Raw genomic sequence first — 24,214 nt, forward strand, 5'->3', positions numbered from 1 at the left:
CGGACTGTGCAAGCCTTTGCGAAATCAGGGAAGTTAGTTAATTTGCCAAAGAAGCAGAATCAAACTTTTCTTGCCAAAAATTACAAATAAAATATGTTTTACACTAAATTACAAACTTATTCAAAACCAATCACAAACTTAAATCACAAATTATAAATCTAAATCACAAACCACACACAATAACCATTCTAAAACCAGCCACAAATCAATCCATAAACTACAAAGTCATATATTAGCAACAAAGCCAATATGACATCCAACAAATTACAATTTCTAAAAAGTCCAATCAAACATTAAACATCAAATACATCAACCAACAAATGAAGTCCTACTACCTTGGAGATTACAATAGTCTTCATGGCTCTCAAGTTTCACAATTTTCTGCAACAAAAACAAGGATACAATATATTTGTAAATCAATTTCTAACTAATACAAAAAAATAGGTTTTATTATATGATTTTTCCATGCTACAAAATATCAGAACTAATCAACTTAAAGGTTCTGAGATGAATTGTACAAACATGTATACGATTGACTACTAGAGAAATACTACAAAAAATCAGAACTGATCAACTTAAAGGTTCTGACATGAATTGTGCAAATATTATAAGATTGGCTACTAGAGGAAACATGGGATAATAGAAATTTGGACAAGTACAAAACTGAATCATGAAACATTTTAGAAGAATGCGTGACTCTGATCCTGAAATGTTTTAATTAATCAAGAAAACTAAAAATCTTTTTCTCATTCTCCATTTCCACAAGAACCCAGAACAGAAAAGAGACAAAGGACTGCGAGATTCAACGGTTGACATAATATTCTTCAACAAAGTGAAAATATAGGAAGCACATACCTGGTGCGGACTACGGAGAGGAAAATGTTTGTGGGTCGCGGTCTTCTTGAATTGTTCACTGGAAAAGAGGAGAGAGTGAGACTACAAGAGCTAGGCTTCCTTGGAGCTGGCCAGATCCGGCGGTTTCTTTGGAGCTGGAGATGGAAAGAGTCAGATAACGTCGCCGGTTTCACGCGGACTGGTCACTTCACTGGCATCTGGCGGAGGCGGCAGGAAGCAAGGCAAAAGAGAAACGAGAGTGAGGGACTGAGGGGAAGAAGCCAAAAGAGATGTGCGATGCGGGCAGTGTGCGGCGATGGGGAATGGGTATTAGGGTTAGAAAAATTTGGGAATACACATTACTGACATGAATAATTAGGATAAATAGGTATATATTTTTAAATTGTTAATTAATTAAAACGGGTCCGGATCGGATACGAGTCGGAATGATATATTCCGTATTCTACCCACAAATTTATTAGGTAAAATGAATCCGGATCCGGGTCCGGATCTATATCTCTAACCGTACCCGACAAATGATGGCGGGTCCGGGCCGAGTCCAGACCCAGACCGTTGACAACCCTACCACCAACGGCCACCTAGAAACATTGGGAAATTGGGCTGCGGTTAAGGGCGCTCAGCCTTTGGGAAATTGGGGATAATGGAGAGGCGGTGTTCTATTCAGAGACCATGAAGGCTAATTGAATTACAGGTTTCGCAAGATGTTTGGGTACAACTAACACTACTGTCATGGCAAAATTTACATGTGTTGGTGTGTTTGAATTGCCATTTTCTATCAGAAAATTGCATCGTTTTTCGTGATCACATTTTTTTATTATTTTTTTCTCTCACATACATCAAATCACTAGTAATTTTTTTATAAAAAATAACGAAAAATACAATCTAAACCGGGATACTGCTTGAGTTCTCTAGTAGCAGCAAAAATACAATCTAAAGTCAGTCGTCCATATAGGGAAAGAGAACAGAGGATCATATGCACTTTGCTTATCTACCAACTAGATAAGAGAACAATTGGAGTTCTCAATTGAATGCCAAGTGTCACTATATTGTTAGAGAAAGGTGTTTTTTTCTGGTTTTTTCTACCAAAAAGTGAGAAATGTCTATTTCAGGCATGGTCTTCAAATGCAAAGTCTTAATAGTTCCTTACTATTTTGGGGCTAATTGGTAACAATGGTTTAATTATTTGCATTTGTTCCTTTTGTTTGGTTTTTAATTGATGTGAAAGGTCAATTGAATCCTTTTATGAAAACTAGCTCATTAAATAGTTGCTAACTATTTAGGGTTATTTTTGTATATTTGAAAATATTTCTTTTATAATTTTCTGATCAAGTGCAAATAATTGTAAACTATTTGTGGGCCCTTTTATCACATGGGCTGTTTTGAATTAGATTATATGATTCATTATATAATTAATATAAATTAATGGAGTTATGTCCGTTAGAAGTAATGTACTTGGCCGTTATGACTGATGTTAAAGTTAGTCAACACCACCTTAATTGTCTTATTAGTTATTGAACTTCCTTCTTTCTTCATTTAGTCAGAATTCCCTTCCCCTTCTTTTCTGTCGAATAGCCTTTTTCTTTCTCTCAATCGAATAGGTCGCTATACCATATCGGCCTGCAAAATTTTCAGTTTCTTACCGAATCCTTCAACAACTAAATTGTCCTTCAATTTGATTTCAACCCAGAAAATCCTCCACACGCACGTGAATTCTTGGCCTGCCCCAAAAATTAGGTCAGTAAAATTCCTTTTCCCCAAAATCTACGGCCCTGCAAAATCTTCGATTTTCTGTCAATTCCTCGAGCAATTAACTGTACTTCCTTTCGATTGTCTCTAAAAAAGTCGCCCAATTGACGTCAATTCTTCTTTTGCCCCAAAAAACAGTTCACTGATATCTCTTTTTCCCCAAAATCAGCTCATTTTAGGGATGCATGTTCTACCGACGTATGCTGTGATGCAGCTTTCAAAATGGGCTGTATTCCCAGCCCTATATATACTTTTGTTTCTCAGTTTTGCCGCAGCAGACGAGCGAAGAAAATCTAGGTATTTTCTATTCTCTGTCTTTTTATTTCAGCCTGCATTTTTTTACTTTGATGAATGTTCTTACCTTCTGTTCATTTATTATTGCCTTCCGTTAATTAAAGACTGCCATGTCTTTTATATTATGCATAAAAGAATAATTATGATGGTAATTTTTCGATTAGCTTACCTTTACTTTTTCCTCTCTTTTTATATTCATTTCAAATGCTGCCGGACTTTTGCCAACATTCAGGCGAGCAAAAAAAATATAGGTATGTTTCTGTTTTCTCACCTTCTGATTTGAACTGCAATTTTTTCCCATTGTTGTTGCCTGTGTTTATTGCTTTCTTTTAATTATAAGAAATGCGATGTGTTTGATGTTATGCTATGATGCTTTACTTTTGCCTCTGTTTTTAATTTCAAATGTTGCATGATGCTGTTAGTTGTTTATCTATTCAATAATTACATCATTTAGTATCATTGTACTTCGGGTTATTAAGGTTACCATTTTATATATATTAGTTAGTTTTAGCTATTCTAGGATGCTTTGATTCTGTCATTTTGTGTGCCTTTGGTTTAGTATCTTGCTTTATTTATAGTAAAATTAGGTTTTGATCTTCTGTGTTTCAAAATGAAGAAAAAAAGAAAATTTAGTTCAGGTTTTAGATTGATAGATGAGATGTTTGATGATTCCCTTGATTTAGCAATGTTGGAAAGAAACAAAAGGAGAAACTTAAATATGCTGACTGAGCATATGAAGTTTACTCTTGATTCTTCTGTTTCTTAACCATATTCTCCTATTGTAATGAACTGTGAGAATGACATCCGTGAAAAGCACTCTGTTGAAACATGTGCTTCACAAAATCACATCGATAGGAATGTAATTCTGCCAAATGACTGCAGGGGTAAAAATGTTTACTTACCTCCAAAAAAAACTGGAGAAGTTCATTATACCTCTGATTCTACTGACAAGCATTGTTTGCCTACAATGAATTCATCTTTAATCAACCTCTGTGGTGTTGAACCTGCTGCTTTGTCACAAGTGAACTTCAATGAGGAACCATTTGTTACAGAAAATCAGTTTCAGAGTGAACAAGTTGCAAACGTTAAAGAAATAATTAGCTATTCTGAAATATCAAATCTAGATATGGAACTAGCTAATTATATTCCTCCCCTTTCTGTGAATAGCCATATACCTATAATAGGTAGTACATCTGTTATATCTTATGATAAGAACCCTCTTGACTATTCTGAAATATATCATGATAAGAGCCCTCTTGACTATTCTGAAATATATCATGAAGGGGTGATAAATAAGAAAGCATATAGGAGGCAGGCCTACTTTAGATGGAAACAGAAAAAATTGAGAGGAAAATCTAGATCAATTGGTCCTTATGATAAGAGCCCTCTTGAATATTCTGAAATATATCATGGAGAGGTAATAAATAAAAAAGAATATAGGAGACTGGCCTACTTTAGATGGAAAAACAAAAGATTGAGAGCAAAATCTAAATCTATTGCTTCTACAAATATAATTGAAAATCGAACAAGCATCATGATTGTGAATGAGTGTTCCTCAGCTGTTGATGTTCAGCGTACTTCTCGATCTCATTCCAAACATCGCAGATCATCTCTGAAAAAAACTCAACCAGGTCTATAGTTAATATTTTTAAGTTTTCTAATATCTGTTTTTAAACTAGCATTAAAATCAATTGAATGATTTGACTACTAAGTTCTCTAAAATAATTATATTTTAGGAAGAGGATGCAAAACAGGAAGAGCTTTGTTGGATATAATTCCTGACAAAGCTGATATCCTACCACGCCAACTAGATTGTCCTCATTGTGGAGCGAAGAAGTTTTTTTCTGAGACAGCATATTTTTGTTGCCAAGATGGTGAAGTTATTTTAGCTCAAAATAAAATTCCAGATATCTTTAAAGAGCTATTGACTTCATCTTCACAAGAGGCACAATCTTTTAGAGCTCTTATTAGAACGTATAATAATCATTTTGGATTCACTTCCTTCGGTGTTAAAGCTGATCTGACTCTCTCAAAAAGGAATAAAGGAATTTACACTTTTAGAATTCAAGGACAAATATATCATTTTCTGAATGATTTCAATTCAACCAATGATCATAGTAATAATTTACAGTTATATTTCAATGATTTTGAAACTGAAGTAAGCAATCGATTAGCAGCTTGTCCTAGACTATCTGAAAGTGTGATTAGAAAAATTATGCAAGTTCTTGAGTCTAATCCATATGCAAAATTTTTTAGAAATTTGAGAGAGGTACCTAATTTAGATAACTACTACATTGTGTTAAAAACTCTGCCCGGTGTTGATCAAAGAGTTTATAATAGACCGACAACTTCACAAGTTGCTGGTTTGTGGGTTGAGGGGCAAGAAAATGGAGAAACCGGCAGGCGTGATATTAGAGTTCATACCCATAGTGGTGCTTCAAAAAATATACAGTACTATTATGGATGTTATGATCCACTCCAATATCCAATACTTTTTCCTTTTGGTGATCTTGGCTGGCACCAAGGAATACCAAAGAAAGGAGCAAAAGTATATGGAAGAAAGAGGAAAAAAAAACAACCTGTAGCAGATTTGATTTCCCCTGCAAATGCTGCTACAGCAGAACAATTAATCCAAAATGAAGAACATGGTTAGTATAATAAATATATGCCATGATCTTTCATTTTACCTATTTAATATTTATGATTACACATTTAATAATGTACTATTATTTTTTCCACAGCAATGGAAAACATACATGAAGATCCAAATTTTGTGTCCCTTCGAGAATACTATTGTTATAAACTTCAGATTAGGGACAATGATGAATCTTGGCTATTACATTTTGCTCGCCTCCTACAACAATATATTGTTGATCAATATGTGAAGCTTGAGACACAAAGACTTGACTTCTATAGATTACAACAAGAGGAAATTAGGAGAGAGTTCTTGAAAGGCATAATAGATGCTTTAGGATCAGGTGAGAGTCAAGCATCTAATGTTGGCCAACGTATCATATTACCGCCATCATTTATTGGAGGGCCGAGAAATATGAGACGTAAATACATGGATGCAATGACATTAGTACAGAAGTATGGTAAACCGGATATATTTCTGACCATGACTTGCAATCCTAATTGGCCAGAAATAAAAGAACACTTAATAGACAAAGAAGAGGCACAAAACAGACCAGATTTGCTTGCTAGAGTATTTCATGCTAAGTTAGAACAGCTTAGAGATGAACTTTTGAAAAAATGCATCTTCGGTGAAGTGGCAGCTTACACTTATGTCATTGAATACCAAAAACGTGGACTGCCACATGCACATTTCTTGCTAATTTTAAAGTCAAAATTCAAGATGTATACCCCTGAAGAATATGATAAAATTGTTTGTGCCGAGATACCAAATAAAGAGAAAAATGAACATCTATATAATTTGGTCATTAAACATATGCTTCATGGACCATGTGGTTCACTTGATCCAACAAATGTATGCATGAGAAAAAATGGAACTTGCAAGAATAATTTTCCTAAAAATTTCTGTGAGGAAACTATCCAAACTCTTAATGCATATCCTGAATATCGAAGGAGAGATGATGGAGTTCAAATTAAGATTAAATCAACTCTTTTAGATAACAGATGGGTTGTACCATACAATCCATATCTTTTGGCTAAATTTGATTGTCATCTTAATGTTGAAATATGCTCTACAATTAAAGCAGTCAAATACATTTACAAGTATATCTATAAAGGTCATGATAGAACTAGCTTCTCTGTAGTGAATAATAAATCTGATTCAGAAATTGATGAAATTAAACAATATGTATCAGCTAGGTGGGTTTCTCCACCTGAGGCAGCATGGAGAATTTTTAGATTCTGTATGAGTGAAATAAAGCCACCTATTATTCATTTACAATTACATTTGGAGAATTATCAGCCAATGAGTTTCAAAAAAACAGCTAATCTTCAAAATGTTGTCGATAACTATCATTTGAAAAAAACAATGCTCACTGAATTTTTTTACATGAATAGGACAGATAAAGCAGCTCAGGATCTAAATTGTACTTATGTAGAATTTCCTGATCATTTTGTCTGGTTACCTAAGCAAAAATACTGGAAATTGAGAGAAAGAGGTGAATCAATAGGTCGAATAATGACTGCTCATCCTTCCGAAGGAGAACGATACTACTTGAGATTACTCTTATCAAAGGTTAGATGTCCAATTTCATTTGATGACCTAAGAACCTTTAATGGAGTTCAAGTAGAAACGTTCCAAGAAGCAGCATTAATTCGAGGCTTGTTGCAAAATGATAACAGCCAAGAAATTTGTTTACAAGAAGCCTCACTTTTTCATATGCCCTATGAAATGAGGAGACTCTTTGCAACACTTTTGGTTTATTCTTGCCCTAATGACCCAAAGGCATTGTGGCAAAATTTTGAATCTTCTATGTCAGAAGATTTTGCCAAATGTTCAGCAATGACATCTACACAAGTGAAAAGAAATGTTTTGCAACAAATTGATGGATTTTTGCAATCGATGGGAAAAAGTATACATTTGTATAATTTGATTCCCATTGGATTCTCTTATGAAAATATAGACAATGAAACTCGAGAATTAAGAGCAGAAAGAAACATTGTCATTTCAGATATTGACTTAAATTCAATTGAGCTACTCAATGAAAAACAGAAAAAAGCATTCGTAGTCATATCTGAGAGAATTTACTCAGATAGACCTGGTGTTTTTTTCATTGACGGTCCAGGTGGTACTGGAAAAACATTTCTCTATAGAGCTTTGTTAGCTGATGTTAGATCTAAAGGCTATCTTGCTCTTGCTACAGCTACATCAGGAATTGCAGCTTCCATTTTACCAGGTGGAAGGACTGCACATTCCAGATTTAAAATTCCAATAGATATCTTTGATGGTGCAACATGTCGGGTCAGTAAACAAACTTCTTTAGCTGCAATGATCAAAGAAGCAAAACTCATAATCTGGGATGAAGCACCAATGGCTAAAAAGGCAGCAATTGAAGCTTTAGATGATCTCTTAAGAGATTTAATGAATTCAGAAGAAATATTTGGGGGAAAGGTAGTTGTACTTGGAGGAGATTTTAGACAAACATTGCCAGTTGTTAGAAAAGGAACAAAAGCTGAAATGATAAATGCATGTTTGATAAATTCTCCATTATGGCACAAATTAGAGAAATTGCAATTAATAGAGAACATGAGAGCAAAATTAGATCCTTCATTCACGCAGTTTCTTTTAAGAATTGGAGATGGGACACAAGAAACAAATGAAAATGACATAGTAAAACTTCCATCTTCAATTATAGTTAACTATAATAATGAGACTGATGCAATTGAAAAGCTAATCAATATTGTGTATCCTGAATTTAAAGATCCTTCAAACAAACTGTATTGCTCACAAAATAGAGCAATTCTAACTACAAAGAATAACTTTGTAGATGAAATAAATGATCAATTGATCAAAAAATTTCCAGGAGATTTGACTGAGTACCTAAGCTATGATGAAACACTGAATGAAAATCATCAATCTGAATATATTGATCTTTTGAATACTCTTACGCCAAGCAATTTACCTCCACATAGGTTACTCTTAAAATCGAATGCCCCAATAATTCTTTTAAGAAATCTTGATCCTGCTGAAGGATTATGCAATGGAACTAGACTGATAATAAAGAGTTTGAGCAAGAATGTTATTTGTGCTAAAATTGCAGTTGGTGATTTTTGTGGCAAAGAAGTTTTTATACATAGAATTTCCTTGCAGCCACCAAGTGATGAACAATATCCAGTTCCATATAAGAGAACACAATTTCCAATTCGTTTGTACTTTGCAATGACAATAAATAAAGCACAAGGCCAAACTTTAGATTTTGTTGGTATTTATTTGAAAGAACCTGTATTTTCACATGGCCAATTATATGTTGCACTTTCAAGAGCCAAAACAGCTTCGGCTGTAAAAGTACTTATTAGGCCAGCTTATTTTGATGAATCATGCACTGATCATACTAAAAATATAGTATATAAAGAAGTTCTCGAAGCTTCCCAGATTGTATTATCAGGTTTTAATATTCATGCCCTTTTTTTCAACTTTATTATTTTGTTTAATTCACTATCTAATTTCTGTACAAATACAGCCCATCATGCCTAGACATATATCTTCCATACTAAACATTCAGAAAGGAGCAGAAAAGTGGACTGTTCTGGCACAAGTTGTTCACAGAGGCCACAGTCAATTAACTCGTGAAGTTCCACCTAGGCGAATTATGCGTTTTCTGCTCACAGATACTGAGGTCAGCAATTCTTTCCTATCTCTCTGGTCATTAATTAAATTCATAGATGAGAATATTTTAGATTCTGTAAACGAACATTTTATGATTTGCCTCTTCATTACCACATGGTTGAAAACTTGCTGAAGCTGAGAATAAGGATGATTAGCACCACTTTTGACATAGTAATCAGTGAATTTAGAACTCTGACATCTTACTTATATCAACCTGCTCCTGAAGGGAATCTTGCTGTTCATTAAGTTTTTCTATCCAGCTAGCAAGTAGGCTTTGTTGGTCCAGAAGAAAAAGAAGAATGTTCTCAATCTGTGACATCAAAAAAAAAAAGAGTATCTGGTCAAGAGTAGCTCCTGCTCCATGAACTTCCTTCGAACCCCCCCCCCCACAAAAAAAAAAACCCAATAATATGGGAATAACCTCCTTATCAGCATATTTAGATACATGTTTGTTATCAAGTGTTGGTTACCTTATACTGAAGTTATTCTAGCATTACAAACCTTTGTTATGAGCATATCACAAACATATACATATGCAATTCCAGTTTACCCTGTTACATTATTGCTTATTACATCTCACAAAAAACACACACACTAAACAGATAATGAAATTGTAAAAGCTTAAGGGGAGGAAAAATTGCATATTTCTGCTGGTCATCAAGACAGGCTGTACCAGACAGCATGTGGGAGTATAATATGTTAATTATCTAAATTTGCACAGGACTAATGAACTGGAACAATTGACATACTTATGGCAGTTAACCTTTTCATCTATACGAACCATAGTTTCATCTACTGATATCAGAACTATAGTTTGATTACAAGTGAATACTCGCCTAACTATTAAAGTATTCATTCCTATAATTTTAATTTCTGTGTCATAAATATAATGTTAGCCAAAAACATTATAGTTATAGCTATAACTCATAATATATATATAACTAACTTTTCCTAATCCTAATCAGGGAACAAAAGTTTCTGTTGTGACTTATGAACAACACATCAAGACCTTCAGCAAATTTCTGCAGCCTTATCAACGATATTATGTTTCTAATGCAATTGTGGTTCCTGCTGACCCAACATACAGAGTTGGGACTTATGAATGCTCCTGGATTTTGAACTACAAGACTTTGATTGAAAATTATGCTGAACCTGTGCCACCTATGTTGCCTTGCATATTTGAGCTGACAAACTTCTCTGATCTGCACAAATATGCTGATTCAGATAACCTTTGTAGTAATTTTTGTTACATTATTTTTTAATTTACTTGACAGTCATTTGACATTTTATTGATTTCTTACATTCATATCAACACTTTTGTTTCAGATATTAGAGGCTTTGTCATTCACGCATTCCCAATAAAGCAGCTAGATCCAGATTCTATTTCTAGAGACATTATAATAGTGAATGAAGAGTAATCAAACCTGAATACTACTATTTTATTAACTCATTTTAGATTAATGGCAGTAGTTATAATTTATTTGTTATACCTGACAGGAAGAAACTCATGCTTATGACTCTCTGGAATGAATTTGAACATGATGAAGGGAGCAAAATAGCAGACATGATTAGCACTGCCCCTCTAATCATAGCTCTCCGTGTTAAAGTGACCACATTCAATAGTAAATTTTTCATTATGCATTATGATTTCTTTATTGTGTGTCTTTTAAGTACTTAATGTTATAATTACTAAACCATTTCATCATTTTTACAGCTTTGTCATTCACTACAAGGTATTCATCTGGAATTCTGATCAGTCCTCCACTCCCAGATGAGCTATCTTTGAGGCAATGGTAAGTATAATTTTCTTTTTAGTTTTTTCCATAAATTATCAACTTATTTTACTGATAAATTTTGTATTTGTCCTCTGAACATAATCATTCAGGTTCAGCTTGAACAAGGAAGAAATCAGGAATTTGCTTGATGCTAAAACATACAATGATGCAAGCTATTTACTTCCTCCTCCAAATGAAGAAGATATCAAAGCAATCAGCAATTTTCAGGCATCATTTCCAGTTGTAAGTACTATATTGTTATTCTACAATTTTGCTTAAATATAACTATTTATTATCTAATTCACATTCAAATACCATTCACGGTTGCCTGCCTCAGCAAAAGGCAGCTTGGGTGCAAGGAACTGTCAAACTTGCATATGGATTCAGCAAATATTGGACTACAGCTTGTGCGAATTGTCACAAAATTGTGAATGCTGACATTGACTGGATCATCCACTGTCCTTCATGCAAACAGCAAACTGAAGTTGAACTCAGGTTAGATCATTAACTTATGCTTCTAAATTAAATATTATTCGCATTTGTTGCCATATATTAATCTTAATTCCTCCACTCAATTAAAGGGCTCGCATTCCAATTATTATAACTGATGCTTCGAGCTCAATACACTGCATTATATCTGGAGAAGATGCTGGAAAATTGATTGAGTTCACTCCATTGCAGCTTAAACAAGCACAAGAAGATGTAAGTATGAATTTTCTGTCTTATATTCAGGCATAAATACATATATACATAGAAAGGAATTCACTGAACCTAACTAAAAAAATTTTCTGGTGCAGGGCTTTCAAATAGATACTGAACTTAATGATGCTTTGAAAAAGTACACAGTGGTCTGTTTTCTGAAATCCTATGAGACTCCTTTCCAAGGTCAACTGCAGAGAAAGAATACTGTCATCAAAGCTTATACTGCAGCTGAACTATCAGACCGTCCCCTTCCTCTAGAACTTCCAGAAAACACTCAAGTTTTTTCTGAACTTGGCAGTTCATCAGCAAGGCATGCAGAAACATCATCAAAGGATCAATTGTTCACACCAAGCACAAAGTTGGTACTTGAAAAAATTGCTGGAGCCAGTTCTTACAAAGACAGCCAGACATCTGCAACCAGTGGAGCAAAAAGAAGCCTTGAATTTCCAGAAGATTTACCAGCAGACACAGATCCTAAACAACCAACAAAGGCTGCTGAAGAGTTTGCCAAAGAACCTGCAAAATCGTATGGTCCACCTGCAAATATCAAAGACAGTCCAGCCAAGAAACCTAAAGCAAAGGAAGACTGATATGCCTGATTTCTGCACTTTTGTTATATCTTTTGTTCATTGCCTTGATGACTATCTTGATTGCTTAGACAATGCCTTTTGAATTATATTATGATCCATTATTCTTTTGACTTAGAAAGTAATGGATCCTAATATATCTATGAATGGTTTAACCATCAATGTTGTAACTCAATAGGCAATGAAGCCTATTAAAACCCCCTAATATGTAACTGTGGGTTGAACTGAAGTGTGTGTTTTGCTAAGACATGAATGTTTGAGTTTATGTAATCTATGGTTGTGATTTGCATATTCATTGTTTACCTCTTCATTTTTCAGTTGGTCATATCATATATATACATATATGATCCTGATTGCCCAGCTGTGATTAAGTTGTTTGATCATATCAGTGGGTAGGCCGTGCAATGCACGGCCAGAATCATGCTAGTATGATGATTTGCGGATGCCTTTTTGATACGTGTCCTCCTCTTATAAGAGTATACTAAATGATGGTTCTAGGGTAGTTAGTTTCCCAAGAGGCCGGGAAAGGCGGTGGCGGTCAAATTGTCTTGCAAATTGTATATTTTTATGCAAACAAAATTCGAGGAAAAACTCTGTCAAAATGATGACCTGCTTTCTAAGTCTGTCTGATAAATTGTAATCTAATCATGTTTGCAGGACCAATCGATAGACACAGTTGAGTTTACTTTTAAATGCATTGAAAAAGAATTGGTGCCGTTCCATCCCACAAACTGAGAGGTGGATGTAAACAAGTGAATTATTCAGCCAACCCCAAATAGACAGAAGGGATGAGCACCTATAGAGGGGACAAGATGTACAGTATCACCGAATTCCTAAGCTAAATTTAGGGGAGCACAAACAAGCCTCAGAAAGAACCTAAACTGGGCAAACAACATGATGATTACAAGGTTGAACTATAAAAGTATATCTATCAACATTCGACCACAAATCCGTTTCATGCACAACCAATATGCAACCTGAAAGTCAATTACACAGAACAAAAAAAAAAAGGAGGGGAGGGGGGAACGAAGTATAGAGGGCTCAACATTCCATAGTTCGGAGACCTACCTCTTTAAATGCAAATTGTGGAATTCATGAAAGAATGGCTCTCTCTATGTCATTCATTACAAGTCAAAAAGCAAAAATAAAGTAGCCTGCACTAAACTTATACTGACAAAAACAAATGCTCATTATTCATCAATTTTACATAGCTCTCTGCACCAAACGTATACTCAAAAAGAGAGTGTAATAATTCACTGTTTTAATTCTAATCACAAGCTACCCAGTGCAATGGTAGACAAAGTAATGGTGGCAGCATTGGACCTCAGCGATTGCAAAGTATCTACTGTTTGAACCAAGGAAACAGCCCCCCTCATCACCCCAACAGCCCAAAAAAAAAAAACGAGAGAGAGAAAGAAGCAAATTTATGGTATACATGATGACCAGGATGCTTACTCATTGATGTTGGAGAAAATATAGAAACTCTTGTTAAACAAACTTCCATCCTCATCCTGTTAGTAGATATCCCACAAGACTGCATGTGGATGGAAACATCACAACTCAAATTCATCTTCAAGCTTGAGTTGCTCAGCAGCAGCTTCCTCCTCTTCATCATCAATAGCAAAATACGGGTTTTGCACCTTAGGTCTGAAATTATAGCCAGTAAATAGGTAAAAGGCCAAGGTAGCCAATTCAGCAGCCACAGGACCAGTCCACTGAAAATTGTACGAAGTAATAGTCTCCAAGGCATAAACCACAACTCTGGTAAAGTATATATACGAGATCACGATGATGTAGTACTGCCTGAACAATGTCAACTTCATCAAATTCACTGCAGCCTTTCCATCCACTTTGGCAGCCTCTCGCAAGTTCTTAATCGACCAGACAATGGGAAACAATACAGCACAACAACAAAGGATGTCTACAAGCAAAAAAACCTTCTTCCAAGTACCAGAATTATGGCCAAAGGGGCCGGTCTCATCTATGGCAACCTGAGCAACATTGGCGACGACTTGCAACGGGATAACAATTATGAGCACCTTTTTCTCCTTATCTTGCAAGTACGGCTTCAAAAACGACCATCCAGTCCCAATCAAAACGATCAGAGTGAACAACGTGATACCCTTCAAGAAACTAAACAAATAAAACAAAACATCCCACCCATGAGCAGCCCCGGTCCGCTTAATATAGGATTTATCCTCGGTTTCACACAATAAATTCAAGGCTTTTAAGATGACAACGGAGAGCATAAAGAAGTGAATCTTATAAGCGGTCAATCGGTTATTGTAGAGGGTATAAACCCAAACAGCCGCCATCGCTAAGTAAGCCAGGAAAAACAAGAAGTAAACAAGAGGCAAACAAGTTTTGCCGGCGGATAAGAAATCAAGCTGACCGGTTTTGGGGTTGAAATTGTACATGACGGAGTGAACGTCCATGGAGACCTCCAAATCGGGCAAGCAGTTAGAGAAGAGAAGAGTGAAGAGATTGGCCTCGGAGACTTTGACGGACGCCTCGAAGGAGTAGGGGGTGGGATTGTGATCGGGTTTGAGATGATTGAAATTGAAGACGCGTTTGATGTGCTGGGACTGGAGGGGGCACTGGATGTCACCATCTTGGAGTTGTTGGACGACTTGGGCCCAGGAGTCGCGGGTGCAGAGGTAGAAACCCAGTTGAGAGAGGTGGAGCTGGGGTTTGGAGAAGGAGATGCGGGTGACGGTGAGATTGAGGCGTCCGGAATGGGTGAAACCGAATTCGTCAAAAGGGATGGTGGATCGCGAATCGGATCGGATTTCAGTCGAACGGATCTCGGCCAGAGAGGTATTAAGGAGGAAGAAGAAAATTACTGCTCCTACCAAGAAGAAGAGGGAGGACCTGGAAAAGCTCGACGCCATTGACTTGTGATCTAAGCCGCCGGTGAGGAACGGATCTTAACACTACTAGTAGATGTCTAGCGACGTGGCCGACAGAGTACTCTACTAGTAATAAATCTACTAAGTATTGTGAAATGGGCTGAGACGCTGAGTTACTAAAATACGCTACTATTATTGCTAGTATTTACTACTAGTGGTACGATGGGTATATGGTTTTGATTGTCAAAGTCCTGCCACTATATGTTTTCAGAACCGGACCGGATAGCGACTCGGCTAAGGTCAGGGGTCAGGGGTCAATGGGTTCAACCGGGGGTCGATAGGGGTCGAACCGGATGACGTCATAAATAAAAATTATTTAAAAATTAAAATATTATATTTATAATATCTAATAATATATTGATATTAATAAAGGTATATTCATATATATTTGATGTTTCAAATATATTTAACAAGAAAATATAAAGAAATTAGAACAATTAAATAGCAATTTATATTATTTAATAAATATTAACAAGTTTAGAATTAAAATTATGAGTTTAATTGAAAAATAACATCAAATTTTAGGACAATATTTATAAAGTATCAAATATTTGAGGTATATCGATAAGTTTTAACAATTTAGGGGGTCAAAACATAATATTATAAAGTTTGAATTTTTTTTAAAAAGAATTACTGTTAAACCGGAAAAACCGATTTTTTTCCGGTCAAACCCGGTTTTTGACCGGCTTTGACCGGATTTTAAATTTCCGGTTTTTTAATAAGCCTCGGACCGGCTACCTGGCCGGTTCCCGGTTCGACCGGCCGGTCCGGTCCGAGTTTCAAAACAGAGCTATTTACTACTAGTATATTCTATTCTTTTTTTTTTTTTTTACACGGGGCATCCAGGCTTTCGGCTCGACTATTCCCCTGCAATTCGAAAGAAGAGGCCCAATTCCCTCGAACGCATTACCCCCGAGATTCGAACCATGGTCGCCGTATCCTAGAAAAAAGCAACGAATCACTCAAACTACCCCAGGTTGGGCTAGTATATTCTATTCGTGCCATTGAAATTGCAGTAAATTTTTTTTTCCATTTTGGGACATCTCTCTTTTTTCAATATTATTTTAATATTTATTTATATTTTACACTAAATTTAAAATTTTGAAAATAAATCCGTTAACATCAATATCAATTTATTATTCTTAAAAAGTTAAAAATTTCAAAATGCGACATACATCTCAAAACTAAGGGAATAGTATATTGACAAGGCAAATAAGATAAAAATCACCTTATTTGGCTTGAAATCATTGCAAGTGGTAGTGTTAGTGGCATTATTATCTTCCCAGTTGTATAGGAAATCTTATACATATATAAAAAGCACTTTGCAGTTGACGGTTGAAAAATTTTCATCTGTCAAGTGGAGGGGTATATTTGGATGCAAAAAAGTACAATGCAAATGATGAAGCGCAAAGTACAATATTGTTATGCTTGCTTCCATAGTTGTTGACTATAGTACCCTTTCAAGTGGGATTGTCGCAAACTGTTGGGAAATTTGCATGTGGTATGTCTAGGGGTAATTTGGGCCAGGAAACGTACGATGGAAATGATTTAGCGGCGAGTACAATGGTGTGATGCCTCCTCCAGCAGTGTTTCCCTATATTATCCTTGGCAGTGTTTCCCTATCCATTAAGTTTGTCATTAATACAAATACAGGAAAGAAGTTCGATAGGTGAGAAACTAGGCGGAACAAAAGACATGCAATTCAATTTGAATAAAGAATGGGAAGAACTCAAATGATAATTTAGCTTTATTTAAGAGAGTTTTAATGCGTATTAGATGAAAAATCATTCATGTAACTCATTAGGATTGTAAATGCAGCACCTTGCCTCTTCTTTTGCAGTTCATGGAATTTTAGATGATGGAACGAAACTAATGTCAATAGTGTAGTTATTGACGTCACAAATTGATTTATCTTAAAGAGAGTTTTAGTCTGGATTAGGTGAAGAATCATTTCTATTCAGTTACCAGAATAATTGCAATGCCTTTGAGCTTCCTGCAATAATGGAGGCTTTGGGTATTGATGCAGGTGTTTGTATTCCGTATCTTTTTAAAGGCGTTTGCCTAGGTTTCTTTATTCTCTGTGTCTTTTTAAAAAAAAAACTTTTTTTGTATTCAACTGGTTCATTAGATACTGTAAATTTTCTACTGCAATTTTTCTCTTTAGCTATTATATGAATTTGAGAATTTCATTATGAAGTAGATCATACCTCTGAACATTGGAAATCTGATTTTTCTTCTAACTGTTCTTGGAAAACTGATTTTCTTAGATGTAGGTGGTTGAATTGTGAGGAAAAGTTATTTGTATACTGGAACTTTGACTTGAAGGTACGATTTAAAGCTTCATTCACAATTGGTATGTGTGAATTGTTGACTCTCATTTTGATATTAATTCTCATCTTGGTGTAGGTTTGAATCTATATACTTAGCTTTAAATATCACTTGCACAAAAAGGCTTGAACCGTGTTGAGATTTAAGCTTTAGTAGATAAGTTTAGCAGAGACTATTTCACTATTTGTTAAATGGTTGTTTCTCTATTCATTGTGCAGAATATCAATATCTCGTTTGCTGCATACAAGATGATTAATGAGATACATATGTTGTGATTTGCATATATGGCTTATATGCCTGTCCCTTAGTTATTGTTATTATTGGATTAGTGCAGCTGACAAAGTTAGCGATTTGCTTGTTTGGTTTCTCTTTATTTATTTGACCTTGCATTTGTTCATTGGAATTATTGTTGCTTAGAGATTGTTTAAACTCCAGGACCATTAGGTAGTTGTTTTAGTTATGATAGCAAATTTAAAAGTTACCTTAATTGCATCAAATTTTAGAATGGATAGATGTAATGATAAACTAAATGCTAAAAATTAACTTTGAAATGAGAGAGGAAAAAAAGATATATGCATCATTATCTATTGAACAAAAAGAAAAAAATTCATGAGAAATAACATCAAGCTTATGATAAGTATAAAAAGGTGAAAAAACCACTAGATCTGCTTTTCAAACCGTCATGAAAAATAATGGTAAGTATATCTCATGCCAGAGGTTTAGTTTAGAAAAATAGTTGATATCAATTAAATACCACCATCATATAATAGCATTATGCTATTTATAAAAGTATGGTGCCCTTTCCTCATAATTTTATTTTATTTTTTATAAATTTACTCATTTCACCACACAGGTTACCACTCCCGCGCTGAGCGCGGGCTTATCCCCTAGTAACATTATATAACAGCCTTGATTGGCAAAGTGAGTATTTGTCAAATTTTAGGCCTTGTTTGGAACCTCAAGTTTTTTACAAGTTTGTCTGATACTAGTTTTTTAATAACTTTTGCTACATGAACTTCAAAAAATTTATCAAAGTTTTTAACCTACACACTTCAAATCTAATATACAAAAAATTTCCCTTCCACTTTTCTTCTTTTTTCCTCCCCTACCCAACCCACCACATCACCAGTCGCTAGCCACCACCTCCACTACCGCTCCCGACGCCGACACCTATTCCAGTGCTGGCTTTCCTTCTTTTTCATTTCTCTCCCTCTCTCTTACCCCTCTCCTCCTCTCCTCCCCTAGGAGGAGGGGGAGGGTGGCAGGGGAGGGGAGGAGGGTGGGAGAGAAAAAGCTAAAAAAAAATTCCGTGACTGCAAGTTCTAATACAAGTCGGAGTGCGAGGGAGAGGGGAGAGGAGAGGAAGAAGAGCGGAAAAGAAAGGGAAAAAAAATTGCACGCTACTGGGCGATCAGATCGCAACTAGGGGGAGGGGGAGGAGAGTGGGGAGAGAAAAAGCCAAAAAAAAAATCCATGGCTTCACCTATTCCGGCATCGGAGGGCGACAGGGAGAGGGAGGATAGAGAGAGAGGGAGAGGGAGAAAATGGGGAGAGAAAAAGCTACAAAAAAAAAATCCCATGGCTGTTGCTAGTTCTTCTACGTCAGAGGCAGAGGTACGCCGGGGGGGGGAAGGGAGGAGAAAAAGAGAAGAAAGAAAAGAAAAGAAAAAAGAAATAAATAAATAAATAAAAAGAAAGAAAAAGAAAAAGAAAAAGAAAAAAGAAAGAAATCTCCAGAAAAAAAAAATTGCATCCTAAATATTTTTCATTCTAAAGTTTTTCATCTTAAAAATTTTTCTTACAACTTGTACAGTAATTTACGGTAAAGTTTTAGATAAACACCCAAAAAACTCACCTTCCAAACGGGGTCTTAGTTTTTTTTAACAACTTTAGTTACAATAATTTTAAAAAACTTCCCAAAAATTTTAAATTACACACTTCAAAATACACAAAATATTTCTTTCTTCCTTTCTTCTTCCACCTCAACCCACCACCACCTCCATCCCTCCACCCCTGCCCAATACAGGCCAGCGCCTGTTCTTGCGCCGGCAACCCCTTCCGACAAGCCACCTTTTTTTTTTTTTTTCCCTTTCTTTCCTCCTCCCTCCCCTTTTCTCTCCCCATTTCCTCTCCTCTTCCCATTTCCTCTCCTCTCCCCTACCTCTAGCGAGATAATCGACGATGGCAAACAACATCTCATGGACATCAAAACTATTATTGGGGAAGGGCATTTGCAGGAAGTTGCCACAAACAACTTCGCACAAGGAATCGATGTCAGCTTTCTCATTGTGCATCCCGACTTAATTTACGTAGTACTCGTTAATGGTGATACCGACGACGTTGGCACCAGAATGAGCGGCGATGGTGTGCATTGGGCCATCGACCCCATAGCCGTCTTCAAGAATGTGGGCGCCCTTTTTGGTGCCCAAGAGATCGATAACCATTTCCTTAAGGATTCTGGTGGCGTCTCAGTAGGACTTGTTGGAGATAGAGGGAGAGAAATGGAAGGATTGACCCCAACCTCACTCATAAATGTTAGTGACGAGGTTGTAGAATATAAAAAAAAATTATTGTAACGATTTAATATATTACTGTAAAAAAATGATTGAAAAATATATTCACAAAAAATTACTTTCCAAACAAAGCTTATGCTATCCCATTGTCCCGTTGTAAACAAATAAAACAACAATAATAGCACATATGTATAACGTTCCCTTGATTGTTAGCACATATCTATAAGAACCAGATGGTAGTGTGCGCCCTTCGTTTAAAAAGAGAAACAAGAAGGTTTTTCCAAGAAAAAAAAGAAAAAAAAATAACAAGAAGAGAAAACGCGTGCCCTACGCTGATAGCAAGCCAATTGCATCGATGCACCCACCCCGCATCGTAAAGTCGTAACAGGCGCCCCGCGCCCCCCTGCTGGCTGCTGCGAAGTGCCCAATACGACGTTGTTTCTGGAGGGACAAGCCGTGTACAGATGTACTACAGGTCTTGGTCTTCCGCCAAAGTGTTTGGAACTTTGGAGAGTAGTAAATAATAATTATACTTTATTTATCTCCGCTGATTTGTTTTCGTTCTTAATATATTTTTTAATTATATTTTTATATCATATACATTATATATAAATATATATAATATTTTTTTTACAAAATTATCTCAAATAATTTACAATTCAATAAATTACTGCCATTTCTCACTGACTCCTCCGTTTGACTTAGACATCATCCCTACACATATACGACACATGTTTCTTTCTTTCTGGCCCGGCCTCCGCAAATCCGATCATAACGCGCTTTTTCTTGTCACTCTTTTCACTTCATCTTAAAATCAAAACCAAAGCTTTCTTAGGGTTTAAGATTTGAAGAATCAAAAGGAGGAGCTGTATAATTTTCTATCAGACCAAAAGAAATAATTAAAAAAAAAAAATGCAGCAGCAGCCAACGCCGGCTCTCACTTCTTCTCCTCCTCCTTCCTTGCCATTTTCTCCTAATTCCATCACCACCGAGCAGATTCAGAAGGTACATTTTCACTTTTACTATTCCATCTTTTCCAAACCCTTCTCTTTTTATTTTTGTTTTCTGGGTAGCATATCTCTTTTTTCCAACCATCAAGAAAATTCCTTTTACTTGAGAAGATGAAATTTATGTCAAGGATTTGACAAGATTTCCCGATGCAGCTTTGTTCCTTGAGTTTTATTACTTTTCCGGTTGGCTGGCTTGGACATGGACCTCCTCTGGTTTTTCATTACCAAATTTGACGTCATATCCTTCCTCCTCCCATTCTATCTAGAAGAAATGAATAATCTGGATAGCTTCTTTCTTTCGGAATTTTTGTCTTGAAAATCTGATGCATCTTAGACGTCTTATTATGCCCTATTAAGTCCCCCCCCCCCCCAGGAAATAGATGGATAAATTGGTACCAATATCTTTATTATTTTCGCGATTAATAAATACTAGTATTGAATTACGTGACTACTGAGTGTGTGTGTGTTGATGACTGATGCAGTGCTTGGATGACAACAAAAATTTGATTTTGGCTATACTGGAAAATCAAAACCTTGGCAAAGTTTCAGAGTGTGCCCAGTAAGTTACTATTTTTTTTGAAAAAAGCGTATTTGTTTGCATTGGTCGTACATTGCCTCCCTCTGGTGTAAAGCTTCTTTTCTTCTTCTTTGCTTTCTGTTGTGGGATACATTTATCATTTGGGATAAGCCCTGTGGCCTTCAGCTGATGAATCCCTGAACTAGTCATCAAGTTTTCTTTGAGCATTTAGAGTCCTTGAATTGTCATTCTAGTTTCTTCCCTATAAAATCTTTCACGTTATGAATCGTATGGTATTCACTCGAAGTGTCCTCTTTAGAGCTTGAATCTGTGCCACTAGATCCCTAAAATTGTCACGGGAAAATAATGTAGCTGAATTACGGCGTACCCAAATGATGTGTGATGAAGATAGTTATAGGAGTTGCTGGCACCAAGTACCTCTTCTATTCCACCCCCCCCCCTCTTTTTCTCTACCAGGGATTGGACTGTTTCAAAGTTTAGAATTTCAATAAGGAGAAACAAATGGAAACATTTTATTGTGATGCTTTCTCACATGAAAACAGTCCCATTGTTAAAAGTGCATTTTTGATAACGAGGTTTGATAAAATGTAGTTTAAATTTGAGTTCATCTATCAATCCTCATGTTACAGTCTCCATCTGTGCCTGTTACTTGTTTATAAATGTTGGAGAAACAAATAAGAATATAGTGGAACGAGCCAAACAGTTGTATAATTGTTGATGTGTATCTTGAGTAAAAGATCTCCAAGGATAGGCATCTTTACTGCTACTCATATTAGCATCAAGATTTGCTGAAGATGGGGTTGTTTAAAAATTAATAATATAATACATTGAGACCAGGGACTTAAATTTCATTCATAGTTAAACTTTCTAGCCAGCATGATATCACTAAGCAAAAATTGGTATCAGTAGTTTAGAATTGTACGAGTAGTTGAACTATGAAGGGTTGTTTTATCAAGCTGATATACTTGCTGAACTTTTTTATATATCAGCTAGGCTAGTTTAAAGTTACCAAAGAATTATATCAGATTCATTGGCATTAAACCATTTTTTCCTCAGATGTCTAACTTTAGTAATTTCACTTTGAAATAAGATCCGCTATTCTCTAATTTGCTGAATTTGTGTACAAGTTCTGTGTATGTCCTCTGATTTTGTCAGCTGCTTGAATCTGAGAGGAATTTGAAGTGCTAAGCTTTTAGCCTCCTTTGCCAGACTTGTATTCAAGCAGAGCGTTCTTGACATCATTGTGACTTTGTGAATGATTAAGGTATCAAGCAGTCCTGCAGAGAAATTTGATGTATTTAGCTGCCATTGCTGATGCTCAGCCACAACCATCAGCAACGCCTCCACAGGTGGGTTAAAGTCATTTAGTCTCATTGTTGATATAACTTCTTTCCAACGTCTAAGAATATGTTACAGCTTCCTTCAAGTTCTGGTGCTCAACAAGGAATTTATGTGCAACAAGCTCAAGCCACAACAGTGCAACAAGCTCAAGCCACAACAGTGCAGCAGCATCAAGGAGTTCCTGTTCAGAAGTTGCCCTTCCAGCTTAGTGCTCTCCGATCTCAAGATCAGCAACATCAATTGCTCCATTTCCAGGCACAGCAACAATTCCAAGGTCAAGGTGGTTCCAACCATGGCATGCATCAAATCATGCAAACTGGGCTTTCTAATTCAGGCAGTTTGATGGAGGGACGAGGCAGTAAGCAAAGTTCCTTGGATGCAAATTCTGGTGATGGCCAAGGAAAATGAGCTTTGGAACATTCGAGTCTTGATAGGGCTAGGGTTGAGAGCTTCGAAAGAATGACCATTTCATGTTAGTTTGTATTTAACCAGAGAATATTGGATCTTCTTCTATTTCCTTCATGAGTAAAATTCCCATTGGTTCTGCATTGTTTGCTCAGTTATGCTTTTCCTTCATTCTTTCTCACTTTTGAGGGGAGGTGGGATGGGCATGCAGGGTAGTTTGTTATCTTACAATTGCTTTGAAAAGAATACCAACTCCTCCTTGTTTGCTCTTTACACCAGATAAAGGTTGTCGTATTACCTACTACTATTGTTATAGATGCTTTGAAGGGTGGGATGGCTGACCTTGATTTACAGGTGAGATGGTTATTCTCATGTAGGTCCCCCTAAGTTCTAAGACAAGATGCCTACGGCACACCCCTCCTCTACTTAGGCCCTGACTACGCTGGCCAGAAGTCTAGAACTAGCTATTTTTACTGAGTAGGCAAACGAGTTGAGTCGATCCCAAGCAATGTCATGCTTGACTTCGAGCTCAACTTGATATAAATGTTTGAGATCAAGCTCGACTTGGTCAAGTATGAATTTCTATGATTAAGTTTGATTTGCTAAGCCCTATGAGGCGCTTGAGATCGACTCGTTTGGGATCGAGTAAGCTCAAGTCTATTATATGTAATTTATACTATACGTTAATATATATATATATTATAATATGTATTGCTCGATAAGGTTCGTCAAACTTTTGAACTTAATATATCAACGCTTGATACTCGACTCGTTTGACTAATCGAGCACTCGAGATCGACTCGAATTTAATCAATGTCAAGTTAAGTCGATCATTTAATCGAACTACTTATGAATAGTTTGGTTAGTTTAAAGCCCTAATTCTTGCCAAATTTCCTTCATGAAGAATAGTAAG

The 24,214-nt window shown here is 36.1% G+C and overlaps 4 protein-coding genes across 6 annotated transcripts; 3 read left to right on the plus strand and 1 right to left on the minus strand.

The window, feature by feature from the left end:
- Positions 1-2,403: 2,403 nt before the first annotated feature.
- LOC140026080 (replication protein A 70 kDa DNA-binding subunit B-like) lies at positions 2,404-12,552 on the plus strand. Of its 3 annotated transcripts, XM_072073207.1 has the most exons (11): positions 2,404-2,589; positions 2,771-2,898; positions 3,128-3,146; positions 9,048-9,203; positions 10,159-10,607; positions 10,691-10,815; positions 10,908-10,986; positions 11,079-11,211; positions 11,306-11,463; positions 11,550-11,670; positions 11,766-12,552. In XM_072073207.1, exons 6-11 carry the CDS (start codon positions 10,701-10,703, stop codon positions 12,258-12,260), a joined length of 1,101 nt encoding a protein of 366 aa, XP_071929308.1. In that variant the 5' UTR covers positions 2,404-2,589; positions 2,771-2,898; positions 3,128-3,146; positions 9,048-9,203; positions 10,159-10,607; positions 10,691-10,700; the 3' UTR covers positions 12,261-12,552. The 3 variants fall into 3 exon arrangements, with proteins under 3 accessions (XP_071929308.1, XP_071929307.1, XP_071929309.1); XM_072073206.1 differs by having other exon boundaries at positions 2,404-2,898; XM_072073208.1 differs by lacking the exon at positions 10,159-10,607 and having other exon boundaries at positions 2,404-2,898.
- Positions 3,680-10,611, plus strand: LOC140036059 (uncharacterized). The gene is made up of 6 exons (XM_072077334.1): positions 3,680-4,526; positions 4,632-5,543; positions 5,637-8,962; positions 9,048-9,203; positions 10,159-10,429; positions 10,520-10,611. The coding sequence occupies exons 1-6, from the start codon at positions 3,680-3,682 to the stop codon at positions 10,609-10,611; spliced, it is 5,604 nt and encodes a 1,867-aa protein (XP_071933435.1).
- LOC113724832 (protein CANDIDATE G-PROTEIN COUPLED RECEPTOR 7-like) lies at positions 11,672-15,285 on the minus strand. Its single transcript, XM_072073205.1, has 2 exons — positions 13,713-15,285; positions 11,672-12,186 (listed from the first exon to the last, which is right to left on the minus strand). Exon 1 carries the CDS (start codon positions 15,146-15,148, stop codon positions 13,811-13,813), a length of 1,338 nt encoding a protein of 445 aa, XP_071929306.1. The 5' UTR covers positions 15,149-15,285; the 3' UTR covers positions 11,672-12,186; positions 13,713-13,810.
- A 5,404-nt stretch (positions 15,286-20,689) lies between these two features.
- LOC113724833 (uncharacterized) lies at positions 20,690-23,444 on the plus strand. The gene is made up of 4 exons (XM_027247715.2): positions 20,690-21,012; positions 21,500-21,576; positions 22,820-22,904; positions 22,972-23,444. The coding sequence occupies exons 1-4, from the start codon at positions 20,920-20,922 to the stop codon at positions 23,302-23,304; spliced, it is 588 nt and encodes a 195-aa protein (XP_027103516.1). The 5' UTR covers positions 20,690-20,919; the 3' UTR covers positions 23,305-23,444.
- Positions 23,445-24,214: the final 770 nt, after the last annotated feature.

This window comes from Coffea arabica, chromosome 2c, assembly GCF_036785885.1.
Source record: "Coffea arabica cultivar ET-39 chromosome 2c, Coffea Arabica ET-39 HiFi, whole genome shotgun sequence".
Taxonomy (NCBI): domain Eukaryota; kingdom Viridiplantae; phylum Streptophyta; class Magnoliopsida; order Gentianales; family Rubiaceae; genus Coffea; species Coffea arabica.

Excerpts from the sequence above, each read along its gene's own strand:
- LOC140036059 (XM_072077334.1), top strand. The coding sequence starts at position 3,680 with ATGAACTGTGAGAATGACATCCGTGAAAAGCACTCTGTTGAAACATGT. Across the intron at positions 5,544-5,636 it reads AATCCAAAATGAAGAACATG|CAATGGAAAACATACATGAA; the intron begins GTTAGTATAATA and ends TTTTTTCCACAG. Across the intron at positions 10,430-10,519 it reads TGATTCAGATAACCTTTGTA|ATATTAGAGGCTTTGTCATT; the intron begins GTAATTTTTGTT and ends CTTTTGTTTCAG.
- LOC140026080 (XM_072073206.1), top strand. The coding sequence starts at position 10,701 with ATGCTTATGACTCTCTGGAATGAATTTGAACATGATGAAGGGAGCAAA. Across the intron at positions 11,212-11,305 it reads TTCAGGCATCATTTCCAGTT|CAAAAGGCAGCTTGGGTGCA; the intron begins GTAAGTACTATA and ends TGCCTGCCTCAG. Across the intron at positions 11,464-11,549 it reads CAAACTGAAGTTGAACTCAG|GGCTCGCATTCCAATTATTA; the intron begins GTTAGATCATTA and ends ACTCAATTAAAG.
- LOC113724832 (XM_072073205.1), bottom strand. The coding sequence starts at position 15,148 with ATGGCGTCGAGCTTTTCCAGGTCCTCCCTCTTCTTCTTGGTAGGAGCA.
- LOC113724833 (XM_027247715.2), top strand. The coding sequence starts at position 20,920 with ATGCAGCAGCAGCCAACGCCGGCTCTCACTTCTTCTCCTCCTCCTTCC. Across the intron at positions 21,013-21,499 it reads CCACCGAGCAGATTCAGAAG|TGCTTGGATGACAACAAAAA; the intron begins GTACATTTTCAC and ends TGACTGATGCAG. Across the intron at positions 22,905-22,971 it reads CATCAGCAACGCCTCCACAG|CTTCCTTCAAGTTCTGGTGC; the intron begins GTGGGTTAAAGT and ends AATATGTTACAG.